This window comes from Periplaneta americana, chromosome 2 (assembly GCF_040183065.1).
Source record: "Periplaneta americana isolate PAMFEO1 chromosome 2, P.americana_PAMFEO1_priV1, whole genome shotgun sequence".
NCBI lineage: Eukaryota > Metazoa > Arthropoda > Insecta > Blattodea > Blattidae > Periplaneta > Periplaneta americana.
This window is the reverse complement of record NC_091118.1, coordinates 180173008-180192797: the sequence shown is the minus strand read 5'-3', so window position 1 is coordinate 180192797 and position 19790 is coordinate 180173008. Positions and strand designations below refer to the sequence as shown.

Below are 19790 nucleotides of genomic sequence, written 5' to 3'. Positions count from 1 at the left end.
GACCCACACTGAGAGTTATGTTGACGATGATGATTATGGATGACGATTACTAAACTGTATAGTATTTTGGATTCCGAAAATGTATTCGTGTAATAATTAATCCATATAAGGTTATATCAATAATACTTTTTCTTTCGCTTTGTTTTTGTTTCGCTACAAACGGCTGTGATACAAACGCAGCTAACTGCTAGACATAATTGCAGACTTGTCTGTTAGATACACTGCGGAGTTATATTACTTCTGGAGAAACTACTTGCTTGTTTGTCGGCCGCAAAATGTCTTCTAAAGCAGGTGGATAGCTGCAATATCGTGTTTTTATTATACAACTTTCCTTTTTTAATTTTTGTTTCAAAAAGGAAGAAAAAAACTTTTTCATTATTAGATTCTGTCTGTGGGCGTCGATGAGGCGTTGTCTTGGGGAATCAGCGCTTGGTCCATTATTATGTATGCATAGGCAACTAGACTTCCTTTCTGGATCGCGTATTCTTATTATGCCTCTGTGGAAGTAATCAATATTCATGTACGCATCATCTTTAAGATATCTTTAAATAAGAATACAACCTTCATAATAGCCAATCGATTTCGTCTACTGGGTTTTATATCTCAGGGGCAGCAGTTTTGTCGGGGTGTGTATGTTCTTTACAAGAAAAGATATGAATACTTTTCGACTTTTACAGGAGTTGTAAATTACTTATGAAATTGATCAAGGTTTTACAACATCGGACATAAGAGAGATGGAGATAAAAAAACAAGATATTATTCAGGAAAATAGTTGTATTATTCCTACATTAGATCGTACTGATTAGCTACAGTGATGCGAGAGTCTGAGTACTGATTGCTCTGGCGAGACGTATAAGGGCAGGCCATGATTCATAATATATAAAACATCTGAGTGAGATGAAATATAATAACGTCCATTAAAGTTCTTTGTACTCTGCTGCCCACCCGGCACGGACGAAGACCTATCACCAAGGAGACCCAGGTTTGAGTCTCGGACGATAATCTTAAGGTTCATGATAGTAGAAATTATTCTATAGCCATCCTGTAATTTTAACTTCAGAAGCTATTCAGGGACGTTGATGGTCTGAAGTATTAGAACGACTTAGGAATTAAAATAATAAATATGATATGACTATCGTATCGTTTGATATTACAATACGAGTTTGTTAACCAGTTGAGTAATGTAATATGAAGTTACGATAAGAATATCGTACAACATTTTATTCACTTTGATAAAAAATATTTTTTAATAAAAGTAATTGCATTATTTTTATTAGTTTTGAACAATTGAATCAGTCGGAGCTATAAAGGAACCAAGTCACTTTTCACAACTTTTCAGGAGAAGCAAAAAACATTTCACTAATAACACAAATATTATGTTTTTATGTTATAGAAGACACAAGTCGTCTATCTTGTTGATTGGTTAGAGTTTCAGTTGATATCAACCCTTTCTCTTCAATTATGTAGCATATTATAATCTTTGGTATGCGCATGGTATCTAAATTCCGTCGACACGAATGCGTTCAACGGAAATAGAAGACAAAATAATATTTAAAAGTCTTAGTTCCTTCTTCCACCGTTCGATGCTCATAACATCCGTTGTTCAAATTGTTGCATAACCCAAAACTGCATATTTTGACTTAGCTCCTTTTAGCTCCGACATATTCAATTGTATTATTATTACTTTCTTCTTGCTTGAAGTGATTTGTTTATGTTTGTTTTATTACTTTTGAATACGATAGGTTTTTGTTTATAACAGAAGAACAGCAGTAGGCCTACTAGGAGAAACTAACAAATATTGTTAAAATGAGTTCAAACGAGGATTCATATAATATTGAAAATGCTGAAAATTCTGCAAGTGAATGTTTAGTGCCATTGAAATCCCGCACAAGATAGGAAGTGGAATATGAAAAATTTGAAAATTGGTGTTTTTAAGAAAAAGTGTAGAAATGTTGAGAATTAATGTTTATAATAGTATATTAAATTCCATTTTATTTTATTTAATGTGTTATTCACATTACGCAACCAGTTAGGTAATAACAGTATCATTACCTAACTAGTTTGGTAATAGAAGTATCATTACATAACTAGTTACGTAATGAATGTGTTTACAACATTTTTATCAATGATGTAAAGTCCACATTACATAATTAACATTGATAAAATTAATTATATGTAAAACTAAATGATAACAAAGTAGCCTACATCTTTATTTGACACACATTTTCAAACACGAAACAAAAATTTAAAAGACTACGATATATAATGGCATTAAAATTGCCTTCATTATTTAATCAGTTCAATGATAAGATTTGTTTATCGTCCCTTTCATCTAAGAAAATTATTCAGAGACGATAATATATTGTGATGGGAATAATGGAACAACGATAAAATTAAAATGGACTTCCTTACTTAAAGACGTCAATAATAACAATATTTGTAGTTTGTTTGTATCCTGTTCCAACTACAAAAGCCATTCAGGGACGATGATTAAATCTATTTTTGCACGATAGTGTTCTTTCTCAGTGCTACAGCAAACCGCCGCAACGATTGAAAGTTGATTTTACTGAATTCAGAGTTGTCAATCTAGATTAATATGTTGAAATATTACAAATAACTGCTCTAGAATTGTTATGAAAACCACTGCCTTTTGTGTATGCTACAATCCTAGAATTCATGTAAAATCCATTCAGAAAAGACAGTGTTAATTAATAGACCTATAGCTGCATTATACGAAACAAATCACTGCTTTTGAAATGTACTGAACTTTATTTAAACAATTCAAACTTCACTTAACAAACATAAATAAAAGTTATTCAAATTGAACACGAAATATTACAAGTATCTTAATCATTTTTACTCCTTCACATTGAAGTCACTCCGCTCGATTTTAAAACTTTTCCCCGATTTTGTAAAAAACACTTTCCAACCTTGTATCGTAATAGGCTAATTGAGCTACTCTCTTGTACTATAAATTACTGTTATCTCTAACACAGCATAATGCAAAAAATGATGCTGTTTTATAGTAGGCTACATTGTATGTGTTCTTATGTACTTTTATTGTGTAAATTTTCTCTTTTTAACTTAACCTATTGCAATTGTATTGCTGAATGGCTGTAATAAAATAAATTATAATTATAGATTTGGGAAAATCCTTCGAAAATACTCAATCAGATATCAGTCCAAGCGGGATTGTAACCCAAGACTGATAGCAGCCTTAATCACGATTTACTCTCCTTTATCTCTAGACCACGCCTGTGCGGTGGTTAGTTTCATTTCACCATTGCTCAGCTATCTCTACACCATCTCATAGTTTCCGAATAGCCGCTGTAGTTCAAAAAGTAAAGTTGGATAAAGAACTGACATTGTCTTATGGGTAATGAAACTTGATTTATTCTTGCGAAGTACTCTCGTCTGTATTTAGGAATTTGTTGCCGCAGAATTTGTTAGACCTTAATCGGATTTCCTGAACTAACATTGCACGGGGGCACAAAGTCTTTATTTACGCTTTATCTTAGTGTTGCTTCGCTCTTTGTGCATTGCCCATTCGTATACATAATCCCGAGGGAAGCCCCCATGATTATTTTAAAGTGAGCACATCCTGCAGAGGTCCCCCGCTTCGTCTTAGGCTCCGAATGCGTCTTCAACCCCTTGCCCCACTCTCAAATCTCCCTTTAGCGTCTCACGAATAATTCAGACCTTTGGCTAACTTCCCACTCCGAGCTGGAATGAATTGATAATTGAACCTCCACATTGTGGACAAACCCATGAGAAGGAAAGTGATGGACCGATCCCTAGAGGGCTCCTGTAAACCCCCGCAACTCCTCTGCGTCTTATATGTCGAGATTTCCCTGTCGATACACAATGATGGGCAACCTGGGGCTCGAAGGGACTCTACGAAGTGGAGAACACAAGCGGCCTACTTCTTGTGATAAGGTCGGTTGGGTTCTAATATCGAACACTTCTCCTTCTGGCTTTCCGGGTTAGACTGTAGTCGTCTATCCCGATTTTAACTGGTTCCACCATCTTTTGAGCGGACATTTTTGCTCTCTTCTGCCCTCCTCTTTGTTTATAGGACATTGCTGCTTATGGAAATCGAGAACTTTTCATATTTTTGCATATGACCTCCATTTTTTTTATGTAGTCATCGACTTCTAAAACTATAATTTTTACTTTTAATTTTGATATTATAAATTCATTTCTTTGACAATCTTCTTCTTTTGTTAGGCTACTAGCCTGTCTTGTCATATTGTGTCTGTCTCCATCTCTTTCATTTTTTGAGTGGCCTTCCTTGACCTCTCCTGCCTGTTTTTGGCTTGAATGACATTGCCGTTTTTGGAAATCAATTTTTTTCTTAGTTCCTGATCTTGAGCTGATCGTCTAGTGACGTGAATATTGTTTTCTGCATAAAGCAAGTACAGATAATTGAATTTGAAATATAGTGAAGAGTACAGCAGAGTTCGTATAGGTCAGTTTCTGTCAGATGCGTTTCCAATTCACTGTGGGCTAAACCAAGGAGATGCACTATCACCTTTACTTTTTAACTTTGCTCTAGAGTATGCCATTAGGAAAGTCCAGGACAACTGAGAGGGCTTGGAATTGAACGGGTTACATCAGCTGCTTGTCTATGCGGATGACGTGAATATGTTAGGAGAAAATCCACGAACGATTAGGGAAAACATGGGAATTTTACTGGAAGCAAGTAAAGAGATAGGTTTGGAAGTAAATCCCCAAAAGACAAAGTATATGATTATGTCTCGTGATGGGAATATTGTACGAAATGGAAATATAAAAATCGGAAATTTATCTTTTGAAGAGGTGGAGAAGTTCATATATCTCGGAGCAACAGTAACAAATATAAATGATATTCGGGAGGAAATTAAACACAGAATAAATATAGGAAATGCGTGTTATTATTCGCTTGAGAAACTTTTATCATCCAGTCTGCTGTCGAAAAATCTGAAAGTTAGAATTCATAAAACAGTTATATTACCGATTGTTCTTTATGGTTGTGAAACTTGGACTCTCACTTTGAGAGAGGAACATAGGTTAAGGGTGTTTGAGAATAAGATGCTTAGGAAAATATTTGGGGCTAAGAGGGATGAAGTTACAGGAGAATGGAGAAAGTTACACAACACAGAACTGAACGCATTGTATTCTTCACTGGACATAATTAGGAACATTAAATCCAGACGTTTGAGATGGGCAGGGCATGTAGCACATATGGGCGATTCCAGAAATGCATATAGAGTGTTAATTGGGAGATCGGAGGGAAAAAGACCTTTAGGGAGGCCGAGACGTAGATGGGAAGATAATATTAAAATGGATTTGAGGGAGGTGGGATATGATGATAGAGAATGGATTAATCTTGCTCAGAATAGGGACCAATGGCGGGCTTATGTGAGGGTGGCAATGAACCTCCGGGTTCCTTAAAAGCTAGTAAGTAGTATAAATTAATTTGTTTGACAAACTTATACCTTTGTTAGGCTACTAGCCTGTTTTGTCATATTGTGTCTGTCTCCATCTATTTCATCTTTTGATTGGCCTTCCTTGATCTCTCCTGCCTGTTTTTGGCTTGTTTGACATTGCCGTTTTTTGAAATCATTTTTTTTTCATAGTTTCTACATAGATCCCCATTTCTATATGTAGAGTAAGTGGAGGTATTAACACCATGCAGATTATAACGCCATATAATATTTTATAATTAGTACGTGAAAATCTGCATTGGCAGCCCTAGCCAGAGAAGTGTGGTGTTTAGAAGAACTTTTCTTAATCATCTGGAACAACAATGGAACGGATTTCTGTCTTTAGTGCTAGTTTAACAACATTTAAGTGAAGGAGTTCGCTCTTGAGCTGATCGTCTAGTGACGTGAATATTGTATTCTGCATAAAGCAAGTACAGATAATTGAATTTTAAATATAGTGAATGATAAAATGTTACAAGAAATTCGTTTATATGTGCTTTTAAGTTTAATTGAGTGGTGTTGTTTTAAAATTTATATTATATTATGTTAATTATACGTTTAAAATAGAATTTTCAACTGCAGCTAATAACACCATCGATCTGCGAGAATAAACTTCGATTCAGTATTTAATAATAGCTGTTAGTTTAATCATCTCCAAATTAAGGATAATCGCCCGGACTTGGGTACCACGAAACCTGCGACATGAGTAGCACAAAGAGAACTTGTCTCAGTTCACTATGTGATGACGGTTGTGCACCACTCGATGACAGTGACCTTGATTGAATTTTTTTAAAGTTGTGTGGTAATGAGTATTGAGACTTGTTTGTTGTCCCTAATCATTTATAGTTGTTTAATTCTATAACATAATCTAACGTTTGTCACTATTGCTTATAAACATGCTTCTTTGTTTAAAAGAATAAGTGGCGTTATTACCTTCACTGCAGGTAATAGTGCCAGTATGCGTCATACTTTTGAAATGAATATTCCATAAGAAAGGGTACAAATAATTAATGTCTAAAAGATCAATATTCTTGTCCGTATTTCTTGTCAGTTATATTTACTTGTATTGTTGTAAAACCTTGTCACAATTACAACTTTTGAAATGTATATTCCATAGGAAAGGATACAAATGATTAATGTCTAAAAGATCAATATTGTTGTCCGTATTTCTGGTCGGTTGTATTTACTTGTATTGTTGAAATGTATATTCCATAGGAAAGGGTATAAATGATTAATGTCTAAAAGATGAATATTCTTGTCCGCATTTCTGGTCAGTTGTATTTACTTGTATTGTTGTGAAACCTTGTCACAATTACAACTTTTGAAATGTATATTCCATAGGAAAGGGTACAAGTGATTAATGTCTAAAAGATCAATATGCTTGTCCGTATTTCTGGTCAGTTGTATTTACTTGTATTGTTGAAATGTATATTCCATAGGAAAGGATATAAATGAATAATGTCTAAAAGATCAATATTCTTGTCCGCATTTCTGGTCAGTTGTATTTACTTGTATTGTTGTAAAACCTTGTCACAATTACAACTTTTGAAATGTATATTCCATAGGAAAGGGTACAAACGATTAATGTCTAAAAGATCAATATTCTTGTCCGCATTTCTGGTCAGTTGTAAGCCATTTTTCGAATTGGTTGCACTAATATCTTCACTTACCCTAATCTTAGACTTCTTACACTATACGTTTTTAGATTTTAATTTTGATCTCATAAATTCATTTCTTTCACAATCTTCTACTTTTTATACTTTTGTTAAGCTACTTGCCTGTCTTATCAAATTGTCTCTCCCTCTCTTTCATCTTTTGAGTGACTTTTCTTGCTCTTGTCTGCCCCCTCTTGGCTTATATGATATTTCTGCTTTTGGAAATCGAGTATTTTTCTTCTTTCTTACATACGATCTCCATTTTTATATATAATCATCGATTTTTAACTTCCAATTTGATCTTATTACTTTATTATTCTTTGACAATCTTCTTCTACTTCTGTTAGACTACTAGCCTGTTCTATGAAAATGTCTTCCTCCATTTCTTTTGGGGTCTTCGAAGACTTCTGTTTTCGATAGGTTAGTTTGTTGCCTCTTGCCACTATCACAATTATGTCAGGGTCCATTCTTGTTACATGCGGGTTCCATTCCTCCCTTCTTCTAGACACCCATTCCTCTATATTCTGTATTTCACTGTTGTGTGATATTCTGACTTTTGGTGCACTACAACTTCGATACTCCCACAATTTTCCTTCAAGTTAATTCCAATAACAGTCACAAACATTTTATTTGGGCCGCCTCTGACATTAATTTTTCTCGTTGCTTCCGGATTTTTACATTTATTTTGCTGTTAACACGTCATTATAATAATAATAATAATCATCATTATCATCATCATCATCAAATTCAAGCACTAGACCTAGTGGTCTGTTGTATAATGCTGCATTAATTTCTTGACCAGAAAAAAAATGTAGTGCAATCGATTTACTGTAAGATATCATCAGGCTTCGAGACTTTGGACTCATTACAATAAGTTTACTGTGCATGCACTATAGGTTGTTGACTCGCTGCAGGTAGATAGAGATGTGTTGAGGTAACAACGTTGCTATTTAGAGTAGAGTACGGTAGTATGGGGAAACACAGATATGTACATTCTGGAAGTAAATATACATTACACAATGATAATGTCAAAAGAATATGAAAAGCATTTATTCTCCTGTCTTTTATAAGCATTTGTGTTTAATTATACACAGTGTTAATGGTGGAAATAAGCATTTAGCAATTTTAATTTTTTCATTTATCCTATTGGTCGTCTTTAGGAAGTGCAGTTACAGTACCGAATTGCAATGTACCTACTACAAGATACATTCTCAGTGTCTCAAAAATAAATATTTTTCGGTTATCTGACAAAGTTTGTACTGTAGAAAGCTGCGCTCTACGTCGCATGACATGATAGGAGAAAGACGAAAAAACCTAACATCATTGCAGTCTCTAAGAGACAGTCCTTTATTCTCGAATGACTCCATGTCCACTAATTTGCTGTTTATGTTACACAATGTTCCATATCCGTTATTTTCACATAAAATTGATTTCCACTTCTGTTTTACACGTTCAGTAACCGGTGTACTTGATGTCTCATTAATTCTCTGCATCATTTTCTAAATTAATTTGAGAGTTTCCGGCATCTCTTGCTCTGACGTTTCTAACCGTGTATTAGTTTCAGACACAGTTTGAAAATAAGTTTGTATGAAAACCAAATTATTCGTCAGAAGCTTCAAATCCAGAGCGTTTTTCTTTCCGTATTTTTGTTGGCATTCATTCTACAGTACCCCCACCCACTGTACGCTTTACCACTATACTCAATACGCCGTTATGTGGATTTCCCACTGAACTGCTCTATTGGGTCCGAAGTCTCGAAGCCTGGATATCATGTTCCAGAATTATTTGAGGCCTCTTTCCCAATACAACCGATTTCTATTACGTGGATGTGGAATACAAAGAACCCAGTCTCTGATTCAGGGTGGAATTAAATTAAGCTACTGCTGCAATTCCAATTTTAAGATATATAAAAATAAAGAAGACAGAGAAAGAACAGTCAGAAACTGAGCTCACGGGAGGGGGTTGCAACATTTTGCCCTGGAGGAAGGTGGATGAAGAAGGGGTGGAGACACACACAGCCTCGGGATCTTATTAAATTTTATTGAACAGTACCATCACATTCTGATGCGCACACATACATACATACAAACAGCACACGACATTAAATTCCCGTATACTTGACTTCACCTCCAAGTTAACGTTGTATGTTACTAAATGCAATTTTTCCGTTTGTTTGAGCCACGGTATTACATTTCTAAGCACAAAAGACATAGTATATATTTACTCATTCAGTTTCATCCCCATTTCCCCTTAACCCACCCTCCCAACAAAAAAAGTCATTTTTATGTAAAAACTGGCAGCAAAGAAGTTGTTGAAAATAAAGGAAACTGTGAGGGTAAAAGATAAGAAAAGGGGTGGGGGTTAAGGAGGGGGTGAACTGATGGAAACAAAATGTTAAATTGTAATATGTAGCAAGCCATGCGTAAAATTGAATAAACTTTTTGGAGTAAGCGAGAGAAACTCGGATGAGTAAGGGTGGGGGTGAAGGGGTGTAAAGGGAGGTGTATAGGATTATATAATATAAGCATTGGGATGAAAATGTATTTCCTCACTGCTGTCTTCTCTCTTTCGACTTAGTGGTGTAGATTGTAGAGGGAGAGAGAATACATAATATCTTTGTAGTTAGTTCTCTACCTCTTTGCTGAGGATTGCAACGCGTTTAGAAAATAATAATTCCCCAAGTTTTTGAGCCCTCAGGGATGAGTCTTTTAACATTCAGATTATTGTCGGTGTGAAATGAGTTACTTTGCTTCACTGCCTGGGTGTGAGACTCGTCTGAACACCTACACTGCCTCATCACACCACGCTTGTATCTCATCTGCAGCTATTGTAGTTTTTTACGGCCACAAATTCAGTGTGTCCGAGTTTAAATCATGGAAAACAAGTAAAATGTGTAGGATCCTTATATTCTTGTCTTATATTTGAATTGTGTTGTCTTAAAGGGATCAGTGCGTCAAAATTATTTAAATAATTTTTTATTAACGTGGAGTTATACTGATATTTGGATTGTAAAGGAACATATACAGGGTGGAAGTAGTATAACCGTGCAGATTAAAGGGGGCAGTGGAATAATTATATTAAACATATTGTGTTTTTGTTTAGTATTATTAAGTGCATGTTTTAATTAGAAAATTTGGCTAAAAGTCTACGTAGTTTGACAATAGCGCATCGCTGCCATTAGAAAGTCCTAAGAGGAAGGCAGAAAATAGGAAAGATTGGAGAATGCTGGGTTTACAGTAAAAGACCTGCCATTTGGCAGAACACTATGTAAGTAACCTGAGTCCGTGTATGTATTCACAGGTAAGCCAGCGATGCGCTGTTGTCAAACTACGTAGACTTTTAGCCAAATTTTCTAATTAAAACATACATTTAATAAACAGGACTCCACACAAAGCACTTCACTAGTCTCTTCCTTAGTTCTTTTTTCAGGTCCGCAGCAGATGCTAATTTTTCTATTAAAAGCTTCTTTTGCGATTGCTATCCTCCTTTTGACTTCCTAGCAGTAGTTCTTGTTACTACTTGTAGTACACCCCAAGTATTTGGAGCTGTCCACTTGTTCCACTGCCTCATTTAGAATTCGCATTTGATTTATTCATTTTTCTTCCGATAACCATGGTCTTGATCTTGTTTGCATTGATCTTCATCCCATATTAGTTACAGCTAATGATGATAGTGATGATGATGATAATAATAATAATAATAATAATAATAATAATAATAATAATCTGCAGTCATGGAAGATGAATAGGCATTGGTAGAAGGAAAAAAAATATAATATAAAATTACACTAATGTTATGATTAGGGACCGGATTGTTATGTAATTACTGTTATATTCCTTTCAACCTAACCGTATATAAATAACAAATCTTTGCGAATCTTGTAATTACCATTAATATATTAAAATTTGATATTACATATTTTTACATATTTACCCCACATTACATATTATGGCTTGGTATTACATAAATCTACATATTTAGGGATTTTATTCATTTCTACTTCACTAAAAGGGGGGGGGAACTTCTGCTGAGGAAGTTTACAATTTGAAATACACTGATTTAAAAAAAAATTACTTACCCAAGAAGGGATATAATTGTTCTGCACACGTCTTAACAAGCCGTTCCCATGCAATTTGCAACCTTACCTACCCTCTTCCTAATCCTTCCAGGGAAAACCCGTGTCAAATCTGACATGAGCCGCAGTAAAGTAGCCAAATTTTTAAAAGAAGCTGGAGTAAAGGAACAAACTGGAAATGTGTTGAAAGACTAAAATAAATAGCTTTTCAGGTTATTGATTTACCTCTTTACTTTAAATTTAGTAGACCTATATGGAAATGGGATTTTCTGAGGAATTAGGAAGTATGGTTCTCGGCTGTAGTAATCCTACCCTTCTGAATGAGACAGGAATGTCACTTTTTAAACAACAGTTTGTAAATGCCTATAGTTTGAGGTTTTAGTAGGTACTTTGTTTCTTAAAGGGAGCAGCTAAAATGTATGTGTCCCACATCTCTTATTTTCTCCTAATCCAGTAAAGCGAAACAGTGCTTGCAGTACTGTAGTGTCATTCATTTCACTCAGTTCTCTAGTTTTACTACTTACAGTATAAAGTGCAGGTGAGTTTATCTACTGCTTTTAACTAACTAAAATGACGTCTGTATCTTCAACCCTAACGACAAAAATAAAATCATGGATTGCGATGGACGAAGCTTTCACTACAGATGGAAAAATAGTAATGTGTCAAGCGTGCGGTAAAAAAATTGGGTGCTCTATGAAATCACAACTGGAGAGTCTTACCTATTCTATACCTGGCATATATTGATATTAAATATTTTCATGATTTTACATATTTTGGTAGATATTCAGTTTATTTTTCTTACATAAATATGTACATATTTCACACCTTGATATTACATAAAAATCCGGTACCTAGTTATGATAAAGATAACATATCACACGATCTTCGTTGACAGAAATGAGGCAGTGTAGAAGTGCGTGCGAGCTAAGAAGTGTTGTGCAGGGGATGAAGAGACGCCGCAAAACACTTTGTGTTTCCGAGGGCAGGAGGATGAACTCGTGAGGCGGAAATATATTGTAGTTAGGCCGAGAATTACACAGTCCACGAGATGTTACGTTTGTCTCCGCTCTCAAGCAATTAACGCCTTGAGATTACTGCCAAGGAGGACAGAGTCCCGCGCAAAATACACCATAAATACCCACTTTGTTCTACCTCTTCTGCATTTTGTCTAAAGAGCAGTAAAGAAAAGGTTAAAATTTTGTAATAATTATGTTTGTATGTGTCCTCCAAATACAATTTAATACCTTCACGATTTCTAGATATTGTATATCCCAGAAGAAACAGGAAACTCATTGCTAGGCGGAGGAAGTCAAATGATCTCCTCTATGCTATTGATAGCAAATGAAATTTCATTAAATCATTATGCGCTAGTGCAGCGGTGCACGTATGTCGTTGACATTACAAGGAGGATTTATGTTAGAGTGTAAGGAAACTTTTCATTGTAAAAAAAATGGCATGGGTGTGTTATGCGTGTTGCAGAGTCACTAGCCCAGGAGCTGGAGCTGGAAAGGAAATCCAGACAACAGCAGCAACAGCAACAACAGCAACAAGCAGAACGAGATGTCAAGTCTCCCCTGCAAGGTGAGTGCCACATTTGGTTATTGAGGGAAAGTGGTGGACATAAAAAAGAGATATTGGAGCTTTGCATGGCTTTGTCTATCTGCCATTAATAATTTAGATAATGATGTACTATCTATCTATCTATCTATCTATCTATCTATCTATCTATCTATCTATCTATCTATCTATCTATCTATCTATCTATCTATCTATCTATCTATCTATCTATCTATCTATCTATCTATCTATCTATCTATCTATCTATCTATCTATCTATCTATCTATCTATCTATCTATCTATCTATCTATCTATCTATCTATCTATCTATCTATCTATCTATCTATCTATCTATCTATCTATCTATCTATCTATCTATCTATCTATCTATCTATCTATCCTATCTACCTATCCATCTGTCTGTCTATCTATCTATCTATCTATCTATCTATCTATCTATCTATCTATCTATCTATCTATCTATCTATCTATCTGTCTGTCTGTCTGTCTGTCCGTCCGTCCGTCCTATCTATCTATCTATCTATCTATCTATCTATCTATCTATCTATCTATCTATCTATCTATCTATCTATCTATCTATCTATCTATCTATCTATCTATCTATCTATCTATCTATCTATCTATCTATCTATCTATCCACCCACCCACCCACCCACCCACCCATCCATCCATCCATCTTGTCTTGTCGCACCCTGTGTTGTCTTGTCTTCTATTCTGTCCTGTCTGGTCTTGTCTTGTCTTGCCTTGCCTTGTCTGGTCTTATCTTGTCTTGCTTTGTCTGTCCTTGTCTTGTCCTGTCCTATCTGATCTTGTCTGCCTGATTTGCCTCATCTGTCTAATCTATCTCTCCATTCACCTATCAATCCATCGTCTGCTTACCTACTTGTCTATCTTCGTCTCTTTGTTTTATGTATTGCTGTTCTTCTATGTCATTGTGTGCATATGTCATTCTACTTTCTGTTTATTTTTCTCTTACTTCTTTTGATCTCTTTATGTCATTTCGCCTTATTTTTTTTACTTAATTTCTTATGCTCTAAATCCTGGTTTGTTTGCTTGTGATTTATCTACAATAATTTTTTATGTTTGCTTATATAAATGCATCATTTTCGGAGTTGCTTTTTAATCCAATGCATTCTTTCTCTTTGACTGCTTTAGGTAAATACACCATTTTCGGAGTTGCTTTTTAATCCAATGCATTCTTTCTCTTTGACTTTTTATTGGGTCTTGTTTTCTTTTGCCGTTGAAAAATGATAATTCTATAAGAAATAGTAATATTTTGAATTATTGGGAATAAATATAGGCCTAGTAATGACCATACATTCAGGTAACTACACACTATAAAACATATTTATTTTTTGACCTGCAGTATGTATCATTTCAAATAAAATTGACTCTACTCATTATGATATATGCTGTAATGAAAGGAATAGAAGAATGTTGAGTGAACTGTGTTTCATCTATTGCTTCTCCCATGACTTGATTTGTAGAACATAAATGGCATACCAAAACCATATTTTCAGGAACGTTATAAGTGTACACATCCGTAAAATATATCTGAAATAAATTATTACCTTTCATCTGCAAACTTTTAGCGCACTTATAACGAGAAGTTAAAACTTATAAAATGAAATTATTATTAGCATGTGACACCCCTGACTGTGACGTCAGCGTCAAGACAGGCTAGTTTAGACCCATCCGTCCACTTGAGGGACAACTTCTCTTCTCCAGACGAACTTTTTGTTTTGAATTTTCGTTCTGCAATCACGCGGCACACGGCGTGTGGAGAGGTTCTCCAAACTTTGGCACTCGACGAGTCAATTGAAACTTGCGCATTGCCCCATTAGGCCTGTCACACTCGCAAGTGCTCCTCGGCCTGTTGATTGCTCGTCGTAATTACCCACCCCCGACGGCTCCTGAGAATTCCTTCATTGACCGTCTTACTTCGTTATTCTGTAAGTAATAATGATAATAACATTGCTATTATTATTGCTCTCTGAACTCTCACTAGTCTACGTGTGTCTTATTGCTTCATACAGCCTATGGAAAGAACTCGTTTGCGAGAGGATTGTTTTGATTTATAGCTGGGATTAAAACATAATTCACAAAATCAAGGATTAGAGCGGAAACATTTCAATTAATTATGTCGGATACCAATCACGCGTATACAGGATGTTTTCTAGTTTATGTTACAGAGTTATCGAGAATCCTAAAGTAAACATGACTAACAATTACTTTTCAATAAGGGGAGAGAATGGTTTTTGTATGTTAAAAAACCATTGGATTAAAAAAAAAACTTAAAATACACTTTGTTATGCGAGAAATATATTACATATCATTTAATGACCATTTATGTCCTTGTCAGCTGCTGTGACGTTATTTTAAAAGCTATTTTCAAGGATTTTCTAGGAAAAAGGGCGGTAAAATGTGTTGGAAAACTAGTAAATAAAAAATTCTTTAAAATAATACTTGATATGTACAAATATATTACATAAAATTTTATGCACATTTATGGCCTTGTTAGCTACTATGATGCCATTTTAAAAGCTATTTGGAAGGGTTTTTTGGGGAAAGGGTGATAAATTTGATGGAAAACTAGTAAATAAAAATGCTTTAGAATAATACTTGATATGTAAAAATATATTACATAAAATTTTATGCACATTTATGGCCTTGTTAGCTACTGTGATGCAATTTTAAAAGCTATTTTCAAGGATTTTCTAGGGAAAAGGGTGGTAAAATATGGTGAAAAACTAATAAATAAAAAAGTGCTTTAAAATAATACTTGATATGTAAAAATATATTACATAAAATTTTATACACATTTATGGCCTTGTTAGCTGTTGCGACGCCATTTTTAAGGATCTGGTTCACAGGTGTTTTAAATGACATTAAACTCTGATTGCAATTTCCCGTAACTTTAATATTTTGCTTCGTTATCACACACAATTTGTGTATCTTCGGAACTATTAATGCTACGTATATGATATTTGAAAAAAAAAACATTCTTTAAGCTATTAGCAAACTTTTCTATAGGCCTATAACACAAAATTTTTTTGCTGTTACACTTGAAAAACATGCCTCTACAGTTCCATAAAAGTACTCTAAAATTAATTCTCAAAATAATTGTTTATCTTAATATTATGGCGTTACATTTGTCTCTTTATTAGTTACAAGAAATAAACTATTTACAGAAATATCAACTACAACGCGTATAAAGTACAGTAGTGGCAAAAATAACCCGGACCGACCCTTGTAGCTGATTTCAGAGCCTTGTTCACTCCAGAGCACGATAGACTGGTAACTAAGACTTTCGTGGTTCGGATCCTGCCTGGGAAGGAAACTTTTTTTTTGTTCCTTATTCAAATTTATTCCCAATACTTTTCGATTGCAGCGATATTTTACTACTCAATTAAATTATTATTCCCAGAACATAAATTTTACCAGCAATCGAAAAGTATTGTGAATAAATTTGATTAAGGAACAAAAATAGTTTCCTTCCCAGGCAGGATTAGAACCACGAAAGTCTTAGTTACCAGTCTATCGTGCTCTGGAGTGAACAAGGCTCTGAAATCAGCTACAAGGGTCGGTCCTGTTCTTTTTGCCACTATTGTACATTATCAAAGTGTGGATCATGTCCAAGATCCCAAAATATCTACAGTTGAATTTGTTTATAGTGATGCAGGATCTCGTTTTCTTTTAATGTATTTAATATTTTTTCTCTGTTTGATTTGTCAAAAGCTTTTTCATAATCTATGAAAGCCATATGTAGTCCTAAATTAAATTCTCGTCGTTTTTCTAATACAAACTTTGAAGTGAAATAACCTTCTGCACATGATCTGCCTTTTCTAAAACCATTTTGGTCTGCAGTAATTACTGAACTGCATTTATAAATTTAAAAAAATACCTAGACTTGGTGTTATGACGGAACAAGACTTTCACCTTGACTCCAACACATTCCAATCTTCAACAGAGGAAATTCTCTTCAAAATATGTGACTGGTCTCAGTCAATAAATTGATATTAAATTGTAACAAAACTAACATAATTCAATTTAAATCCTGTCCAAATTCATAGTCGCAAATTTCTAGCGCAATAATTAACAATGGATCCCTATTAGAAACAACAACAACAACCAAATTTCTTGGCTTAAAAATCGATAATGTGTTAAATTGGAAAAATCATATTAAAGAAATTATCCCCAAACTAAATTCAGCTTGTTTTGCTATTAGATCTATGCAAACGATAGTAAATATCAATACCTTGAAAACAGTATACTTTGCATACTTTCACTCGGTAATGAGTTTTGGAATAATATTCTGGGGAGATTCCACAGATAGTAACAATATATTTCTATTACAAAAAAGAGTAATTAGAATAATAGCAAGTGCCAAATCTAGGGAATCTTGTAGGACTATTTTAAAAAAACTACAAATAATGCCCATGGCTTGTCAGTATATCTTTTCATTAATAATCTTCCTCGTATGTAATCGTGAAAACTTTATAACTAATTCAACAGTTCATAGCATAAATACACGCCAAAAAATGACTTTCATGCTCCATCGGCAAGTCTATCGTGCTATCAAAAAGGAGTGCGTTATATGGCAATAAAAATTTGTAATAGCCTCCCTATCGATATAAAAAATGAAACTCAAAACCTAAAATTATTTTGGGCCAAATTAAAGAAGTACCTAATTTCTCACGCCTTCTAGTCTGTAGGTGAATTCATGACATTCAATAAACACTTCATGAAATTGATACTAAAACTTTGTGTTGTACTAGTAGATTATATTTTAAATCTCTTCTGTATATATTTCAACTATACTATGACTATAAATTAAGACTTTATAATAGTATTAAGTTTTTTGACATGTTCCATATTCTAGCTGTAAACAATGTATGAATACCATGGAACGTTAATAAATACAATACAACATCATATTTCTAATGGAAAAACTGAGTTCAGAACCCGGGCCGTGAATTCTTTGCTCAATATCAAACCAGCTTCCTAAGAGTTGCGTACATCACTACCGACTAGACAAAAAACTCCGTGTCTTCATCTGCCCCGGGCCATTCTATTTAGTTCGACGCCCGAGTCGTCCTTGTAAGCAAGCAAGGCCAGATGTACGGCAAGGCCCCTGAAGCTAATAAACAATTGAGATCGTCTGCAGGGGAATACAGACCGGCGCGGCGCCTGTTTTCGATATTAAATTAAAGGGACAACGTTCTGTCAGAAACAGGGGGCGATTTTTGAGTCCTAGGATGATTGATAGTGTAGGAGAGAGAACGGGATATAACTGGTAAGGAGAAAGAGAGAGGGGAAGAGGAGAGAGAGTGGAGGTTCGTCCAATGATTGATGAAAGATCGGCCCCACATACAGACAACAAAAAAACAAAACAACAACTGCTTGTTGACGTAGAGAATGAACGTGCAAGACTTTGTCAGATTTTGGTATAATAATATTGGATCTTACTTTGGGGTGTATTCCCGTAGTTGAAATTCTAAACACCAGGATACACAATTTTTTTTTTCCTAAAGCGCTGCAATTTCATCGTATAACCCAAAACTTTAGGGCCTCTTTCTCTCTCTTCCCGTCTAGGCTCCTTCTCTTTCTACGAGTTTGATAATTAAACTTAAAGCTTCAAGTCATTATACTCGTTCGGAACTGGAGTATTGTTTTCCTTGAGCCATCCAGGCCAAGAGAGTTCTGTAGCAGAGTGGATCATGTCACACAGAGACGTCTCGGCTAACTTTCTCATTAAGCGATGTGTAGAAAAACGCATTGTGATGCTGTAGAAATTGTATTTAGAGATTCTTATATTCTACATAAAGAAAGAAGAAATGTTGTGTTATTAAAAAATTGTTTAGATTGTAATTTCTGTATTGCCGAAGCGAAATTTTTGGTTTCTGTACCCTCTTATAGATGCAGAAACAAAGTATTTTTCAATATAAAAACGAAGAGAATAATAACACTGCTTGTTTAACCACACAGTTATGTTAATAATGCATTATCGAAAGAGAATAAATTTTACGTAATATAATAGTACATTCCATGTATGGTGGGTCCCTATCACCACGGCATGGCGCGTCCTCAGGTTGCGGATAGAGGAGACGGCCTCCAGATATGGAGGGTAGCTGCGAATATATTGAATAAGCAGTTGTGGACAGCCGATAAGGGGTGGTCCTCCAGCTTGGGGGTTGGGCGAAGGGCTAACAACCCATCACCGTAAAAAACAGCTTGTTACGAATTCCTACAGTAAGCCTCGGAATAGGACTGATTCTCTGGCACGACCACAGCAAAGGGCAGGGCATGTAGCACGTATGGGCGAATCCAGAAATGCATATAGAGTGTTAGTTGGGAGACCGGAGGGAAAAAAACCTTTAGGGAGGCCGAGACGTAGATGGGAGGATAATATTAAAATGGATTTGAGGGAGGTGGGGTATGATGATAGAGACTGGCTTAATCTTGCACAGGATAGGGACCGATGGCGGGCTTATGTGAGGGCGGCAATGAACCTTCGGGTTCCTTAAAAGCCATTTGTAAGTGTAATAGTACATTATGCAACGAGCCTATAATGATGGTAATTAAGACACAAGTATGTTTCTTTATGAAACGAGCGCAAGCGAGTTTCATAATTTTCATACGAGCGTCTTAATTACCATTACAGGCAAGTTTCATACGACTTTTTATGCTCGACTATATTTCTAACTTGAAATTATTCAGAAATATTAATTTTATTTGTATCTGACAGAAGATCGGAAGTGACTTTGTTCATAGCTCGAAATTGTGAGATGTGCGCAGACGCGAAAGTATTGATTTTTTTTCGAGGAACAATAATGTCATTGACCTTGATGTAATGCAGAGAATGTATAACCTGGAAATTGATTTAGAATTGAAAAACGAGATGACAAATTGAATTTATTTGAATATTATTTACAATTAACGCTAATTATTATGGTAACAGAACATAACCTTCTTCGACAGTATTTGACTTCCAGCCTCCGTGACGTTTCCCTCGT

General features: G+C 35.0%; 1 protein-coding gene across 5 annotated transcripts in view; it reads left to right on the top strand.

The window, feature by feature from the left end:
* Positions 1-19790, top strand: part of dac (dachshund family transcription factor) — a 1230461-nt gene that overhangs the window by 1194152 nt on the left and 16519 nt on the right. For all 5 annotated transcript variants that reach the window (XM_069819054.1, XM_069819052.1, XM_069819050.1 and 2 more), the window contains one exon: positions 12675-12776. In XM_069819054.1, coding sequence (XP_069675155.1) covers positions 12675-12776 — 102 coding nt within the window. The remainder of the gene's footprint in view (positions 1-12674; positions 12777-19790) is intronic.